Source organism: Lynx rufus, unplaced genomic scaffold (genome assembly GCF_022079265.1).
Source record: "Lynx rufus isolate CCGP_SWC_20201006 ecotype Redwood Valley unplaced genomic scaffold, mLynRuf1.p SCAF_2, whole genome shotgun sequence".
Taxonomy (NCBI): domain Eukaryota; kingdom Metazoa; phylum Chordata; class Mammalia; order Carnivora; family Felidae; genus Lynx; species Lynx rufus.
This window is the reverse complement of record NW_025814834.1, coordinates 82749420-82766681: the sequence shown is the minus strand read 5'-3', so window position 1 is coordinate 82766681 and position 17262 is coordinate 82749420. Positions and strand designations below refer to the sequence as shown.

The 17262-nt window shown below is 34.5% G+C and overlaps 1 protein-coding gene and 1 long non-coding RNA gene across 2 annotated transcripts in view; one reads left to right on the top strand and one right to left on the bottom strand.

Moving 5' to 3' along the window:
- Window positions 1-14153, top strand: part of LOC124515254 (uncharacterized) — a 210918-nt gene extending 196765 nt beyond the window's left edge. The window contains exon 3 of the long non-coding RNA XR_006962771.1: window positions 14012-14153. This is a non-coding gene — a long non-coding RNA (uncharacterized LOC124515254). The remainder of the gene's footprint in view (window positions 1-14011) is intronic.
- On the bottom strand, window positions 6655-7033 carry LOC124515253 (prefoldin subunit 5-like). Its single transcript, XM_047083964.1, has 2 exons — window positions 7020-7033; window positions 6655-6880 (listed from the first exon to the last, which is right to left on the bottom strand). Exons 1-2 carry the CDS (start codon window positions 7031-7033, stop codon window positions 6655-6657), a joined length of 240 nt encoding a protein of 79 aa, XP_046939920.1.
- Window positions 14154-17262: the final 3109 nt, after the last annotated feature.

Genomic DNA, 17262 nt, shown 5'->3' with positions numbered 1-17262 from the left:
AGACCCAAATAGACATTTGTCCAAAGAAAACTCACAGGTGGCCAACAGGTACATAAAAAGATGCTCAGCACCACTAATCATCAGGGAAATGCAACACAAAACCACAATGTGATATCACCTCACACCTGTAAGAATGACTATTATTAAAAAGAAATGAGAGGGGCACCTAGGTGGCTCAGTCAGTTAAGAGTCTAACTTCGGCTTAGGTCGTGTTCTCACAGTTCGTGAGTTCAAGCCCCTCTTCCAGCTCTGTGCTGACAGCTCAGAGCCTGGATCCTGCTTCAGATTTTGTGTCTCCCTCTGTCTTTGCCCCTCCCCTGCTCATGTTCGCTCTCTCTCTCTTTCTCTCAAGAATAAATAAACATTAAAAAATTAAAAAAAAAACACAAAGATAGCAAGTCCTGCCAAGGATGTGGGAAAAAGGAACTCTTATGCACTGTTGGTGGGGAAATAAATTGGTATAGCCATTATGGAAAATAGTATGTAGGGTCCTCAAAAAATTCAAAATAGACCTGCCATATGGTCCCACTTCTGGATATATATCTATCTGAAAGAAATAAAATCACTGTCTGAAAGAGAGAACTGCACCCCTATGCTCATTGCAACATTATTTACAATAGCCAAGACATAGAAGCAACCTAAGTGTCCATCAGTGGATGAATGACTGAATAAAGAAAATACAGATGAATAAAATTTAGCCATAGGAAAAGAAGGACATCCTGCCATTTGTGACAACATGGATAGACCTTGAGAGCATTCTGCTAAGTGAAATGTTAGCCAGATTTATGTATGGCCGCACTTATATATGGAATCTTAAAAAAAAAAAAAAAAAGATTGTGATGAGCACCAGGTATTGTATTCAAGAGTTGAATCACTAAATTCTATACCTGAAACTAATACTATACTGTATGTTAACTAATTGGAATTTAAATTAAAACTTGGGGAAAAAAACTCAAACTCATACATATGGAGAATAGAATGGTGGTTGTCGCCAGGGGCTGGAAAGTGGGAGAAATGGGAAATGATTTTTTTCGAAGGACACAAACTTCCAGTTATAAAATGAATTAAATTCTTAGGATCTAGTATTCAGCCTGGTGCTGAATGAACAATAACAGTTAACAGTAACTGTATTATATAGTTGAAAGTTGCTGAGAGAGTAGATCTTAAATGTTCTCACCACACACACACAAATATAATTAGGTGAGATGATGAATGTGTTAACTAACCTTATTGTGGAATCATTTTGCAGTATAAGCATGTACCAAATCATCATGTTATACACCATAAAGTTACTACTGTTGTATGTCAATTGTATCTCAATAAAGTTGGAGGAAAAAAGACACATCCTCTGAGGGGGAGAAAAAAACTATTTGTGAATATGTGAAATTATTTATGTTCTATGTTTATTTTTTAATGTTTATTTTTGAGAGCGAGAAACAGAATGTGAACGGGTGCAGGGCAGAGAGAGAGGGAGACACAATATGAAGCAGGCTCCAGGCTCTCAGCTGTCAGTATAGAGCCCGATGCAGGGCTCGAACCCACAAACCGTGAGATCATGACCTGACCTGAAGTCATATGCTTGACTGACTGAGCTGCCCAGGAGTCCCTGCATTCTATGTTTATATCAAAAGTGAGGGGCTCCTGGGCGGCTCAGTCAGTTAAGCCTCAGACTCCATCTCAGCTCAGGTCATGATCTCATGGTTTGTGAGTTCGAGCCCAGCGTCAGGCTCTGCTCTGGCAATGCGGAGCCTGTTTGGGATTATCTCTCTCTCTCCCTCTCTCTCTCTGCCCCTCCCCTGCTCACAACCTCTTTCTCTCTCTCTCTCAAAATAAGTAAATAAACATTTTTTAAAAGGGTGAATATTCACTACAAACAGATTAATGTATTTTATGATGAGATGCTGCCTAAATACCATTGGCTAATGTTACATAAAATTAAGTAAATGAAATTACCTTTCTAAATCTGAAAAACTCCAAAATCGTAAATAATTTGTCCCCAAGAGTTTCTTTTTTTCTTTAAGTTTTACTTTTTTTTTAAGTTTATTTTTCTTTATTTTGAGAGAGAGCAAGTAGGAAAGGGGCAGCGAGAGAGGGAAACAGAATCCCAAGGGGGTGGGGGAGGGGTTCCAACTCATCAACCCTGAGATCCTGACCTGAGCTGAAATCAAGAGTCAATGGAGCCATGACTCTTGCATGGAACCAATCCATGGAGCCATGCAGGTGCCCCTCCCCAAGAGTTTCTAAGAGGTGTATAAAAATTATAAAATGAGACATGCGAAGAATTATTGATGGTGTTTATCTGTAGAAAAAAGATTGAGGCTTTTTTTTTCACTTCATATCCTTTTGTGCATTTTGAATTTTGTATTGATCATGAATTTCTTTAAAAAGTGATTTTAAAAATAAGTTATGGTATATCTCTGTGATCAGGAAACTGTCAGTCTATCTCATGATTTTGAAGTGGGTGGTACTCACGTCAAGAGTCTGGGGAAAGTGGAGATTACTATGAGCTGGAGTAGAAAGGATAGACTTTATGGAAAATTTGGGGGCAAATTTTAAAATATGAGAAAGGTTTGGAAAATGATACAGACAATGGAAGAGCATAGCAGAAGGAAGGATAATATTAGGTGAAAATACATAGTGTGTACTTTGATTGGTTTGGTCTTCTTGCTAATTGTACAGATCTGTTAATTTTTACTTTATATTACCCAAGAATTCTTTATTTTATATTCTTATGTATAGGACTTGAAAATATCTTGCAATGGAGATTAATTTAGTAGAATTTTCCTTTCATTGTTCTACATTAATTAGTTAATTAATCAATTGATTTTAACGTGGATTGCATGTCATACAATTTTGAAAACATGAAATAAGGGCACTACACTGTTTTTGCTTCACTCAGCTACTTCAATAAGCTTAAATTATTAGACTCTTCATTTCTTCTAGGTGAAATGTGTGACTGGAAATAATTTTGTGATCTTGCCACATACCTAATTCTTGTTCAACATTTTTAGTTATCTGTTCTTGTCTTTTCTGTTACTGGTAAAGATTGTTTGACTATTACAATTATTTTTATAGGTTCTTTTTGCCTGTTTGTCATTTATATGAGCTCTTCATTCCCCAACTTTTCTCTCTAATTACTTATTTTTTTCTTAGAAACTCTCAAACTAAGATTTTAATAACAAAGCAAATATTTCCATGAATTGTAAAGTTAATAGAAATAGTGTCACCACGTACCTCTATAAATATAATACTATACTATATACTTTTACTATAAATTATAGTAAAAGAATTATTTGAAGCAAATTAAATTTTAATTAAGTGTCTCCAGTTATGTTTCTGTGTGGGATTTATTAAACATCTTTATGTTTAATACAGAATTTTTCCAAATCCAAATGTGATTTTAACCCATATTATTACTTCTGTCTTTTAATTGGCATTAGCATGACATATTGTAACTGCATTTAATTTTACCATGAATGCATAGTTTTTTAATCACTTTATGAAACTGATTATGTAAACATAGTAGTCCATATAGCTGCATTTGCTACACATGACCATTTAATTATATATATTGTTAAGTTGTTTGATATTTTTAGTTTCATGTATTACTTAGTAATAAAAATATAAAGTAAAACTACCTATTGAAGGAAGGCATTAGTTTTTTTATTGCTTTTGCAGTTCCAACTAAAATTCTAACGTAGACTTTATTTAAGAAGCTTAATAAATACTATTTGATCACAGTATCTTTATGTTATATAATAGATCTTAATATCGTTTTCATTTCAAAAAGAAAAGTAAAGCCATAAAACTCCTAATTTCCTGCTGCAAGTATTGCCCAATTTCTTCATCCTAAATATTAATACCTACGGGCTAATTTCTGTACAAATCAGTTGCTACTTGCTACGTTATCTTAACAGATATGTACCCTTCCTATCATTGCTTTCTACCTCCAGTGTTAAGAGTACGCCATTTATGAAAGACTACCATTCTTTTTCTAATACTTCAAACATGCCATATTATATTATACAAGCTATTCAAGAGATAGCAGTTTTTAAAAAATGATTGGGAAGCTCACAGTTGCTAAATTATCTAGATCCAATTATATTTTATACTTTATGTTATTAAACATTATCATAACATTAAACTTATATTGTGATCTTAAAAGGACAAAACAACAAAGGAGAATTTTAAATGTTTTTGTGATTTACCACATATTGGGATAAATATTGGGAGCAGTTAGCTCATGGTCATATAACAGAATCTAGTAATCATATTATCATGTTGTATTTATAAATCAAAACTTATCCATTTTACCTATATTGCTCAATGTGAATAAAACATAAATTATAAAAAACAATTTAGATGACTAAATAAACTGGTAATTTGGTAAGAATTTTATCCCGTTGCAATTTATTTTCTAAGAATATTAAAGAAAGTATGTTGGTTTTTTGCTACATATACTGGTTTTTTTTTTTTTTTTTTGTAAATTTTCAATTGTACCTACATTTTATTATTTATATTCTAAAAAAATTGTTTTTAGATATTTGCTTATGTATAATACACACACATATATATAAATGTATAAATGTTATATATGTCTATATACGTATATATACAAGAGAAGACTATGCAGTATAAATTCAGTGTAGCTTTTCCTAATCTACTGAAGTACATTTCTCTTTTTACCCTTTGTTGACTACTTGTGATCTGCTAGAAGAAGAGGCCATTTAGCGGATCTTACTACCCAAACCATCTTCAGCACAAGCCTGATAGAACATCAAGTCAGGGACCCAACTGATGAACATAATTTTGGTGGGCTTTGCTTTTTCTTTGTTTTCTTTTTTCATTTTTCCTCTATAATTCATCTTTTATAAATTAAAACTTAAGGTTGTTCAAGTGCAGATTCTAGTTTCTTTATTCTTTCATTTTTCTGGTTGAATCTTCAATTTAAAATTTTCTCATTTCCAAAAGCCATTGTCTACATTTTCTTTACATTCTATAAACATTGTCTACAGAATGTTTATAAACATTCTCCAACTTAAACTGGAATAAAATAAATTTGGACTTTGGATTTACAGAGAAAATTGCCATATTAACTTTTTGTGACTGCTTTCATCATTTGATAGAAATTTTTAGTTGTTGTTACATCTTTGAGGTAAGGACGTACTATAGTCTAGCCCAGGCTTATTTTATTATTTGTTTCTTTCCCTGTTTCTTTTTGTATACATACTAATTATGTGTGCTCCATTTTTAGACTTATTTATGTATGTGTAGATTTTTAAATGTGAAATATCTGAAGAACTATATTACTGTTTTCTTTTAGGTATATTTTATAAGATCAATGTAGTTATTCAGTCATGAACAGAAATATTTGTCTAGTATAATTTGTCTTGGCAGTTCACTTTAAATACTTTAGAAACTGAAGATTATCTGATCAAATGAATTCATTCTTAAGAAAAATTTAGTGGCAGCATTATTGAGATTCAATTCATACACTACACAGTTCACAATTTTAAATTGTACACTTTGGTTCTTTTTAGTATACATACAATGTTGTACATCAACCACCGCTACCTACTTTCAGAACATTTTCATGACCTCAGAAAGAAACCCTACACCTGTTAGCAGTTACTCTCCATTCCCCTCTACTACAAGTCCCTGGCGACCAGTAATCTTTTTATCACTGTGGATTTCCCTATTCTGGACATTTCCTATACATAGAATCATACAGTATGTGGATATTTGTGTCTGACTTTCACTTAGCATAATGTTTTCAAGGTTCATCCATCTTGTAAGCATGTGTTAGAATTTCAGTCCTTTTTATGGCCAAATAACATTCCATTGTGTGGATTATACTACATTTTGTATATCTATTTATCAGTTAATGAGAGCCTGTTCTTAGTAATCTTCACTTATTAATAATTAATAATTATAATCACTTATTAATAATCAATAATAATAATCACTTATTAATTAATAATCACTTATTAATCTTCAGTGACAAGAAGCCTGGAATTATAGTTTAGTACTGAGCAGTCTTTGATGTACGTTGTAGAATTAAAAATTTGTGTTTTAAAAAAAGTTTCTGTATGTCTGTTTAATAGTTCTAAAAGATTTATGCTTGCCTTTCAAAATTTACAAAATTCTTAATTCCAAATCACATCTGGCTCCAAAAAGTATTGGATGAGGGATTGTGTATAGTATCTGGAAATTAAAAGGGAAGGAAAAGTTGGTCATCTATAGGGAATATTCAATTTATCCTTTTTTCTCTGTAGCATTCAGTGGACACTTCTTTCCTTCTCTATATATGTCTAAATAAAGGACACCCTTATTGGCAATAATTTTAAGTCTTTGTCTTACTTTCCTCATCTCATTGGTCAGTATGCCCAGTGGTTTATACCTTATTAAAATCTCTTAATTCATTCTCCCTATTCTGTCTTCACCTCTAGGAACTGAGTTTATTTTTCCCGCAACTGGCACATTTATTAAGATTAAACATAAGACCCTTCTCTTCCCTTACCCCAGAAAGCTGTGCCCACAAAGTCCCAGGCTCCTGAAGCAGGGTCCCTCTGCCCCACTTTTGAAACAAGCTCTCAGGCTTTGGCAAAGCTCTCAGGCTTTGGCAATAGCCTAAGTTGCCCCCAGGGCTGTGACCTACTGAATCTTATGGCTCATCATCTCCATGAGAGCCTGTTTCATGGCATGCTTCTCCTGCAGAGCTGGCTGCATTTTCTCCGTTTGCTTGGTGAAGAAATCTGTCTTCCTCTTGAAAAAGTCCTTGTCATCTTCATTTTCGTTTTTTACGTAGTAGCCTGTTCCCACGTCAATGAGTACATGTTCCACATTATGTAGTTTCCCGGGGACATGCATAGGACTGGTCAGTGGGACGAGTAATTCTTTCCCCTCGTTGTTCTTGTTCAGCATGTTTAGACAGTCCTTGGCTTCCACACACTTGGTCTGTACCACCTTGATCTGGGCATCTTGTCCTTGATCTGGACAAGAAATCCACTTTCTTGTGGTGGTTCTTGAGCATTTCTAGCTGCAGCAGGTTCAGCTCAGTGATGTTAACGACTAGGCCGTGTTGGGAAGCAAGTTCATTTTTGTTCTAGATTATAATATAGCAGTTTTTTTTTACACCTATCAGTAGTTTACCTTACATCAATTAGATAATTTTAATCAAATTGTATTTGAACATTCTGTATACTTGTCTCTTTTCCAGCCACTGGCCTGAAAATTCCTTGAAAGCAAGACCTGTCATTTATTTCTTAACTTTTTTCTACAGTAGCTATCAAAGAGTTTGTACTCATCTGTTTGTTTGCTGAAAGAATAATGAATGAATGAGTAAATAAACATTATCACTTAAACTATATTGTTAAAAATTACATCATGGGGCGCCTGGGTGGCGCAGTCGGTTAAGCGTCCGACTTCAGCCAGGTCACGATCTCGCGGTCCGTGGGTTCGAGCCCCGCGTCGGGCTCTGGGCTGATGGCTCAGAGCCTGGAGCCTGTTTCCAATTCTGTGTCTCCCTCTCTCTCTGCCCCTCCCCCGTTCATGCTCTGTCTCTCTCTGTCCCAAAAATAAATAAACGTTGAAAAAAAAATTAAAAAAAAAATTACATCATAAAATTTATTTATTTATATATCTATTCATTTATTTATTTATTTTACTTATTTATTTGAGAGAGAGCACGAGCATGTAAGTTGGGGAGAGGCAGGGAGAGAGAGAGACTCTCAAGCAGGCTCCACACTCAGAGTCTGATGCAGGGCTCCGTCCCCCAACCCTGGTGTCATGACCTGAGCCAAAACCAAGAGCCAGCTCCTCAACCAACTGAGGCACCTAACTACCCCAATCAAAATTTATTTTCAATGTAAACTAATATTTAATACACATAATAGAGACATTCAAATGGTTTAACTGCTAGTAAGTGACCTGCTCATTTAATTTACTTTTAATTATGTGGAGAGAAAATGATTTGACAATAGTATGCAATAGCAAATCTAAAATTATGACATTTTAAATAATACTTGACTTGGTGGCCAAATGAGTTTTTAAATGTATGTTTAAAAGTAACTCTAAGCTACAGCATCAAAAGTAGGTGCCAGACTGCTTTTATGATCTCATCTTTTCGAGTTCTTCTATGCTTTTGAAATGAGCTGTTTTTAATTTCTAATAAGAAAATTTGGGGGCACTTGGATGCCTCAGTTGGGTGAGCATCAGACTCTTGATCTCAGCGTGAGTCCTGATCTCAGGGTTGTGAGTTTGAGCCCGTGCTGGGCTCCATGCTGAGCCAGGAGCCTACTTAAAAAAAAAATTTGTGGGGGAAGGTGCCTTGATAACTCATTCAGTTAAGCATCCGACTCTTAACTTCCGCTGAGATCATAATCTCATGGTTTGTGAGTTTGTACCCAGCATCAGGCTGTGCTCTGACAGTGTAGAGCCTGCTTGGGATTCTCTCTCCCTCTCTCTCTCTCTCTCTCTCTCTTCCTCTCTCGCCCCTCCCCTGCTTGCACGCACTCATTCTCTCTCTCTGTCTGAAAAATCAATAAATAAACCTAAAAAAAATGGCTATTTCGCTCAAGAAAATTTGGGATAGGATCATATTCTTTTGAATTTTGACTTTTTAAAAAGTATTTGAGACTTCTAGAAGTTCCTTTTGATTAGATAAATGCAACTTACAGATTTGATGATGGTTGTCTGAAGGCAAATTTATAGGCTTCGTAGAAATTTTATGCTACTCATTAATTATATGTCACCAGAAGTTCTTTGTGCTTGCTATCTTTAACCATCAGTCTATGTGACAGTAAGTTTCAAAAGTAGGCCTGAGAGCTAAACAGTTTAAACTTGTATAATAATCACAGACACCATGATATCAAGGAGGTCATCCATATGAACAGCCTTCTGTTCATAGGGAACACACTTCTAAGGTTCCTAGGATAGTCATTCACTCATCTGCCTCGGATGCTCTTAAGGGGAAGAAATATTTAACTATGCAGTTATTATTTTTTATTACAAGTTTAAATAGATGTCATTATTGCCTTTAGCATTATGAACTCCTTGGAAAACTGTGATCTTCTAGGTCAGGGGTCACCAAACTTTTTCTGTGAAAAGTCAGTAGTAAATATTTTAGCCTTCACAGTCCAACATATCTCCAGCACTACTCAGCTCTGCTATTAAGGTGTGAAGGTAGCGTTAAGCAATACATTAACAGATGAGTATGGCTGTGTTCCAGCTGTAGTTATAGGCACTGGAATTTGAATTTTATATAATCTTCAGATGTCATAGAAGGTTTTTTGTTTTTGTTTTTGTTTTTTTATGCTTTTAGACCATTTAGAAATGTAAATACCATTCTTGGCTCACAGGTCATACAAAAACAGATGTCAGACCAGATTTGTTTTCTGGGCTGAAGTTTGTCAACCTCTGCTCTAAATGGTTAAATCCACCAGTTGAGAAAATATGCTTTAAGTAATTCTTAAACTCCTCCACTACCAAGTCTTTCACACCATTCCAAAGTTCTTAGTAATTTGAGCATATGTTTGATGACAAAAGGTGTTCAATTTGTACCTGTTCATCTCAAGGAGGTATTAAGAGGTCATGTTGTAATATATGAAATCACTGAGATATGAAAATCACTGGTAAAATGAAAAGTGTAACATAAATATGCCATTGCGTTAGTGGTTGCACTTTTTATGTACTCTTACATATGATTTCTGACAGAGCTCCCTATGCTGATATACCCCTCTTAAAGATTAGAAATAGATTAAGGGTTGCACATAAATTTTCTCCAGGCATTTTGCCTCCATATTCTCACACTTTTAAGCTACTTTTATCTTTTAACTACATAGATCTCTAGGTTCATTACTAATGGTACTGTAAAATGTTCAAATTATATTCCACATATTCTTTCTTATCACTACTCTGTGAGAGCAGAGACCGTTTTGTCCTTGCGTATCCCCAGGACTCAAAACAATGTCTGGAATGTATTTGAGTCTCATATATAGTGTCTGAGTTGAATTAGTAATTCAAATAATTCCATATGTTTACTTGATTTTTGTTATCAAAAGGAATGTGGAAAGCCATATATAAACAAAATGTTTTTAATGCATAAAATAAAATACATAGAATTACAAAGAAAGATTGACTTTATTCAACTTTACTGAAATGTAGTTCTATTCACAGATAGCCCATGGTTCTTAATATATTGAAAGATTTTTAGCTGGTTATCAGGAAACACACAATCCGTAACTATAAATTGCAAAATTAATAAAATGCAAAACAATTGCAAACTTTATTTGGTCTCCTCTTTAAGAAATCTTTAGTCTGCATTTTTAAATTATAGTAAAAACAATGTATTTTTAAAAAATCTATTCTGTTAAATTTCTTTTGGTTACAACAAGGAAAACAGGCTCTAATAAGCTTAGTCAAAAAACGCATTTTTCTGAGGAGGTACTGTCATGGAATTGACAGGTGGGGAAGAAAGTAACAGGCGTAGCTCTGGTGATTTCAATTTTCTCCAGAGTAGGTCCATTGATGGTGGCTCCCAGTCATGTGTCCAGATTTCAAAATACCAGAAAGGAACCGGACTGATCCAGCTTGGATCACAGATGCATGCCTGAATTAGCCAAGGTCAGGGGTTGGAATCATGTACTAGAGACATCGGCACCGAGGTCCATTGTATGGTAGCAGAATGAGCTGGAAAGCCACCTCAAGAGATATGTATGTAGACTTATTAATCTGCTTCTAGGAAATAGTACATTTCTTGTACTTAACTAATTTTTTAAGAAGAAACGTTTCACTGCAAGACAACTTTGTCTATTGACAACGAGACTTCCTTTATAATTATGAATTTTAATATGTACCAGATCACCTGCTGCTATATTAATAAATGGCTTAATATCATATAATACAGCTAGTATAACGTAGTGGCACTATAGCTTAGGTGTTAAGAGTGTGGACCCTTGAGCGAGACTCTGCATGGCTTCATCATATCACTTAAGTAACTATAAAAGTTTGGACAAGTTACTCAGTCTCTGCCCATCATTTTTATTGTCTGTAAAACAAAGCAGTTTATCAGTGAGCTTTTGCTGTAGTACCTATCATAATATCTCACTGGCATACTACCATAAGCTTTTAGTTTTTGCTCAGGAGACTGCAAGTAAGTTGAAGTAAGTATGATCAAGGCTGGGCTCAAATGGACCCAAGTGGAGGATGGATCTAAGTCTGAGCCATATGTCGCTCATATTCCTTGGAGCTAACTAAAGCATTTTTGTCTCAGAGTGAGAAGCAACGTAACGGGAAGAAGTGCAACTGCACAAGCATATTTCAAGGTTCTGTTTCCACGATGTCTGCTGTTATCCCATTGGTCAAAGCAAGTCACATGGCTGAGTCCAAAGTCAAAGAGCAGAGAGGTACACATATACCTTCCATGGAGGTATATGAGGGAAAGGGAGGAATGATCCAATATACCACAGGGGATAATATTACTACCTATCTGATGGAATCATTGTAAGTTGTAAAGAGCTTAGGATAGTGGCTGGCGCAGAGTAAATGATCAATAAATACTTGCTATTATTGGGCATACTCTTATGAAGAAACTCACACAAAAGCTCAGGACTGTATATATGTGACATAAAATGTATTTGACACAAATGGCATTTCATTGGCGTTGAGCAGACATGCTAAAATTTAATTTAAAACTGGTATCTATTTTTGTTATTATCACAATAATAACAGATGAGCAAGGTTATGTATGTACCTTTCAGACTGGTCAGCCAACTGTGATAGAGTGATTACTAGCTCAATTATTTAACTGTTAGTAGAATCATAGAACTACTAAAGACCACTGAGTTCTATGCTCTTGTTTCACAGATAATGCATTCAGCCAAGAATCGTGAGATACCTAAATGAAAGAGAAAGAACTAGATGGATAAGGATGGATGTGTGAATGATAAATAGATAAGGAATTAACTAGAAAATGGGAATGCAAGGAAGATCAAACCTAGATCCCTAGAATTCTAGTTGAAAATTCTTGCCACTGTATCACACAACCCAGGTGTTGTTTCCTATAGTTTTATTGAAAGGCCATTTATCATATTTTTCTTTTAGTGAACCTTAAAAGAAGAAGTAACTTTAAGAAGCTTTTAAAATATGTTTTTTATACTATTCTTTCAATTGAGAAGAAATATATTCTTACAGGTTAGGATTTAGTTATAATGCAAAAAAAAACAAAAACAAAAAACAAAAATCTCTGGTCTGGTGAGCATACCGGGTGGTCATTCCTTTGTGTTTCATGGAATACAAATATACAAGAGAGGCAGTAAACAAATTAATATATAGGATATTCCACAATCTCTTATGTGAAATTCCAAAATCAAAAAGCTCTGAAACTGAAGGTGTTTATAATTCATATTGTGGTAAAACCTGACATAATCTTAATTCATTTAATAGTGAAACTTGTATGAGGCTATTGTCTTTTTTAAAATCCCACTTAGAATGTGTAAATGTTTTGCTATAAATATATTAACCTACTAGACTTCTCAGATACAGAAGGAGGAGCATGTTACCTAATTACAGTACATGTACCGTATTACCTTTAAAAACTCAAATAATACTTAATTCTAAAATATATGTGGTCCCTATAAGGATTGTGTTGGGCTATATAACATCACAAATTATAAATACCATGAATGAAAATGAAGCAGATATAGGTATAAAGAATGGGGTCCTATTGGGAAGGAAGGGTGAGTGTTGGAGGTTGCTTGACTGGAGTAATAAGAGAAGGCATCTCTGAAGGGTGACTTTTTTGTTTGCTTGTTTGTTTGAGAGAGAGAGAGAGAGAGAGAGCGAGAGAGAGAGAGAGCACAAGCCAAGTAGAGGGGCAGAGGGAGAGAGAGAATCCTAAGCAGGCTCCACACGCAGTGCTGAACTCAACATGGGGCTTAATCCCACAGCCTGAGCCGAAATCAAGAGTCAGATGCCCAGCAGACTGAGCCACCCAGGCGCCCTGGGAGGTGACTTTTGAGCAGATTCTTGAAACATGCAATGATGCTCTTAAGAGAAAAGAAAGTGTTTCAGTTACTGGGAACAAACATTTGGCTATCTGGGGAAAGTGTTCCAGTCTAAGGGAAGACCAAGGTCAAATACAGAAACCAAAAGTGTGCTTAGCATATTTGAGGAAGAGCAAGAAGGCCACTAAGGCTGTAGAATACCAAGCAAGAAGAGAGTTATGAGATAGGCTGACAGGTAAACAGGGGCCAAATCATGTAGCTCAGGAGAAGACTTTATCACAACTGTTACGGGAAATCTTTGGAGGGTTTTGATCAAGGCAGTATCTAAGATACAATTTTCTTTTTAAAAACATCACTCTTTTTCTCTGTGAATAATAAAAATAGCATTCTTTTTGAAAAATAAAGGATCCTAGCTCTGTTTGAAATTCAGAAATTTAATGGTAAAGTTTAATTTATTAATAAAATAGTATCTTAGTCGTACTTTAATAAAATATTTCTTTGAGCAAATGCTGCGCTATGAATTTATCTAAATATTACTAAACTATTGTGTTTTTTTGTTTGTTGTTTCCAGAATTTTCTGTAAGCATTAAGGCTGAGAAATTAGCTTGGTCATGATAATGCTTTTCCCAATCTCCCTCTTCCAAAGATTATTCTCTTCTACCTGCTAAGAGACAACCAGAAGAAAGAGCCCTAAACTTGAAGTAATAAGACTGTTTCTTCATACTAGCCCTGACACTAAATGACTGTAACTTTGCTTGAGTTGTTTAACCTCTTGGATTTTGGTTCCCTATAGTGCAAAGTATGGGGATTGAATCATCTGATTGACATAGCTCTTTCTTGCTTGCAGTCATAAATTTAGCAACTTGTGTATAAGGCTAAAATTCTATGATTCTTAATGAGAACTCATAAACATCTCAAAGTGTCCTTAAATGTGAATCTAAAGAAATACACAATAACTGGCTATCTGTTCAAAATTGGTAAATTCACTCTTGTTTCCTTTTTAACAGGACCAAGGAAACAAATATCAGAAGCCAAGAGCACAGAATACTTTCTTTCATCAATCCATAGAACCCTGATACTTCTCTAATTCCATCACACACAAAGGAATGACCACCTTGGCAGATGGCCACAAAGGATGTCAACAATTCTTTGGAGGCAAGCAATGAAATATTTATACTATGAGCTTTCTGTTGTTAAGTATGTAGAAATAAGTAGTATTATCTTGCATTTTAATGGAAAAATAAAATGTTCTTTAATATAACAATTTTATATATGAAGCATAGCTAATATAGCTATTTCTTATAGTTAAGCTATTTAAGTAACAGAAACTAAGCAGCCATGTTTGAAAACAGTGCTATTTGTATCCATCTTAGACACATCTATCATCTAACTACAAATACTAAATAGTTTGGGGGATTATAATTATTTTTTATTTGGTTGGAATGATCCATACAGTTTATGAAATTTTTTTGTTTCATTCCAGCATTTTTTCTTACTTATTTTTAACAACTATTCTGAAGTGCTCCAAAATCTTGGAAAGTCATCCCTTTACATTCCTCACAGCTTTATATTTTGTGAGAATCCTGCATCAAAAGAACTCATGGAACTTTTAGTTCCTTTCTCAGAAGCTCTTATTGTTCTTGGAAGAGTAGTCAGCCAAGGATTGTGGACCACAGTGCCGTCTTCAAAATTGAAATTAATTACATTACCAGTTAAAGGGAAAGTTTGCTTGGAAAGAAATTGACTGTATTTTAAAGAAAAAAGTATAAATATAAGGAATCTGCCTTTGCCACCTTCATGAAATATAAAACCTTAAGTAGATGAATATGAAATGAAATAAAAAATAAACTCATAAAAATTTAAGCAGAATGCACTAAAATTGAATTTTTCAAAGGATTTTATACAAACAAAGAAACTGTAGATATGCTCAGAATTTTTTATTTAGTACTAATTCAACTCATAGGCCTGAGGTCATCTAGCAAATGAGTCTGCTTTTTAAGTTGTACATAGAGGAACACTTTCTAAGTAAAGGAGGACATAAATGTTTAAAAAGTCCAGCGCAGAGCTTCTGAGTTTTCTTTCAGTAACTAGAGTCAGAATTAATTCTTGATTTCCTGTTGGGGAAAATTTCATCTAATTACATTCACATTATTCTGCAACTTTTTGGACAGCAAATCCTGATCACCAAAGAAAGGAAAAAGCAGCTGTGTTGCCCTTGCCTCCACAGTTATAAGAATAGCATTATTATGTAGTCACTGGGCTTAGAGAACCAAGAGTGGCTATCCACTGGCTGCCTTCTGGCAGAGACACACCTAACCCATTCTGAACTGCTGGCAATGTGTGCCTTCTGTTCCTAAGGATCTTCAAAGAAATAGTTTCCACTGCTTCCTTTAACAAACCAATCTAGTAGAACAGCTCTCGGGGATAGGAAGTTCATATGACCCTCTACACACTTTCAGTGGTTGTTTCTAAAACTTGTTTTCTTAGAATTATACTTTAATCATGATTTAAAACTTTTCATAGTTTGATACAATACACTTAACTATTTTAAGAAAATACTTAAAACTGACCATTGCTAAATTAGTAGGAATAGTTTCCATAAACACTGCTTCTCCATAAGCAGCCTATTTTTGTCAAATTTTCCCTAATATTTCCTTTTTTGACTTATTCACATATCATATTCTGTCTAAGTTTTTCTTTAACCACAGCAATATATCTTTTTTTAAAAAATGTTACTTATTTATTTATTTATTTATTTTGAGAGAGAGAGAATGGGAACGGGGGGAGGGGTAGAGAGAGAATCTCAAGCAGGCTCTGTGCTATCAGAGGTACCCCAGGGCCTCCCAAGTACCCCAAAAGCAACATATCTTCTGTCAGATAGCTCTAATTTATATATCTTCCACATTATACTAAAAACCAGTCATTCTCTTTGAATCACATTCTATTTATGACCATGTCATTAATAAGCCACAGATATTTATAATTCTAATCAAAAGTGCTATTTAATTTTTTTTGCCATATTTTAAGGCTTATTTGAATATTATAGTTGTAAAAACTTTTAGTACCTAGAAAGACAATTAGAGCATAGCAGGTATAACTTATGAGTCCACTATATAATAAGTCAAATTCAAAGAACATAGTAACACTAACTAATTAACCACCACTCTGCCACACCTACCACGCTGTGTGACCATAGACAAATTATTGGTTCTCTTTGACCCACAATTTGTAAATTTTTAAAATTTGAATGGTAATATAATTTCAAGAATTAAATGAGATAGGTGATATAATTAAAAATCTTAGGTATTTAGCATTTGCCATAGCTCATAATTCAATAAATAGGCGATATAGTTATTCTCCTTTTTTAAAATGATTGAAAACAGATTTCCTCATGGTAAGCTCAACTCTTACAAAAGAAATAGTTAATTTTCCCATTATACCCATGCCAAATTTGTTTTACACCATTATGTTGTACTGGAACTAAATTTTGTTTACTGAAATTTCCCAACAAGCAGTTTATGTTTAAACATGTGAAAATGCAGTTTATCAAAAAATCACTGTTTAAAATCATAGTTGTTAGGAAAAATGATTGTTAACCTTTGAGTCTCATGAAAACTATACATTCCAAACTTTGTAAGTAATTTTACTAGGGTACTCATCAACTCACTGCCTGCTCTAAAATTTTAACTTTATATCAACCACTATTATTTGCAGAAATATTCCATGTGCAAGGCAGAGTGGTTTGAAGAATTTTCTTCTTGGGATTAAGTATCTTTTATGTATACATTGATCAGGTGCTTAGTCTGAGAAACTGATATTTCCACTAGAAAAATAAAAGTAAACAGGCAGTTTGGATCTTTTATTAGTTTCCTAGGTCTGCTGTAACAAATTACCACAAACTGGGTGGTTTAAATTTTGAAAAAAATTATTTTCTCACAGTTCTTGAAGCTGAAAGTCCAAAATCAAGTTCTCTGCAGGACCATGATCTTTTAAAGGCTGTAGGGAAGAATCTGTTACATGCCTTTCTCTTAGCTTCTGGTGTTGCCTAACAATCTTGGCATTCTTCCATTTATGCTCATTACATCAATCTCTGCTTCCCTTATCACATGGTTTTCTCCATGTGTTTCTATGTCTTTTCTCCTCTTCCTATAAGGCCACAGTCAGACTATAACCCACCCTATATCAGCATGGCTCAACCTAACTTGATTACATCTGCAAAGACCCTCTGTGCCAACAAAGTCACATTCAAGGGTCAAGG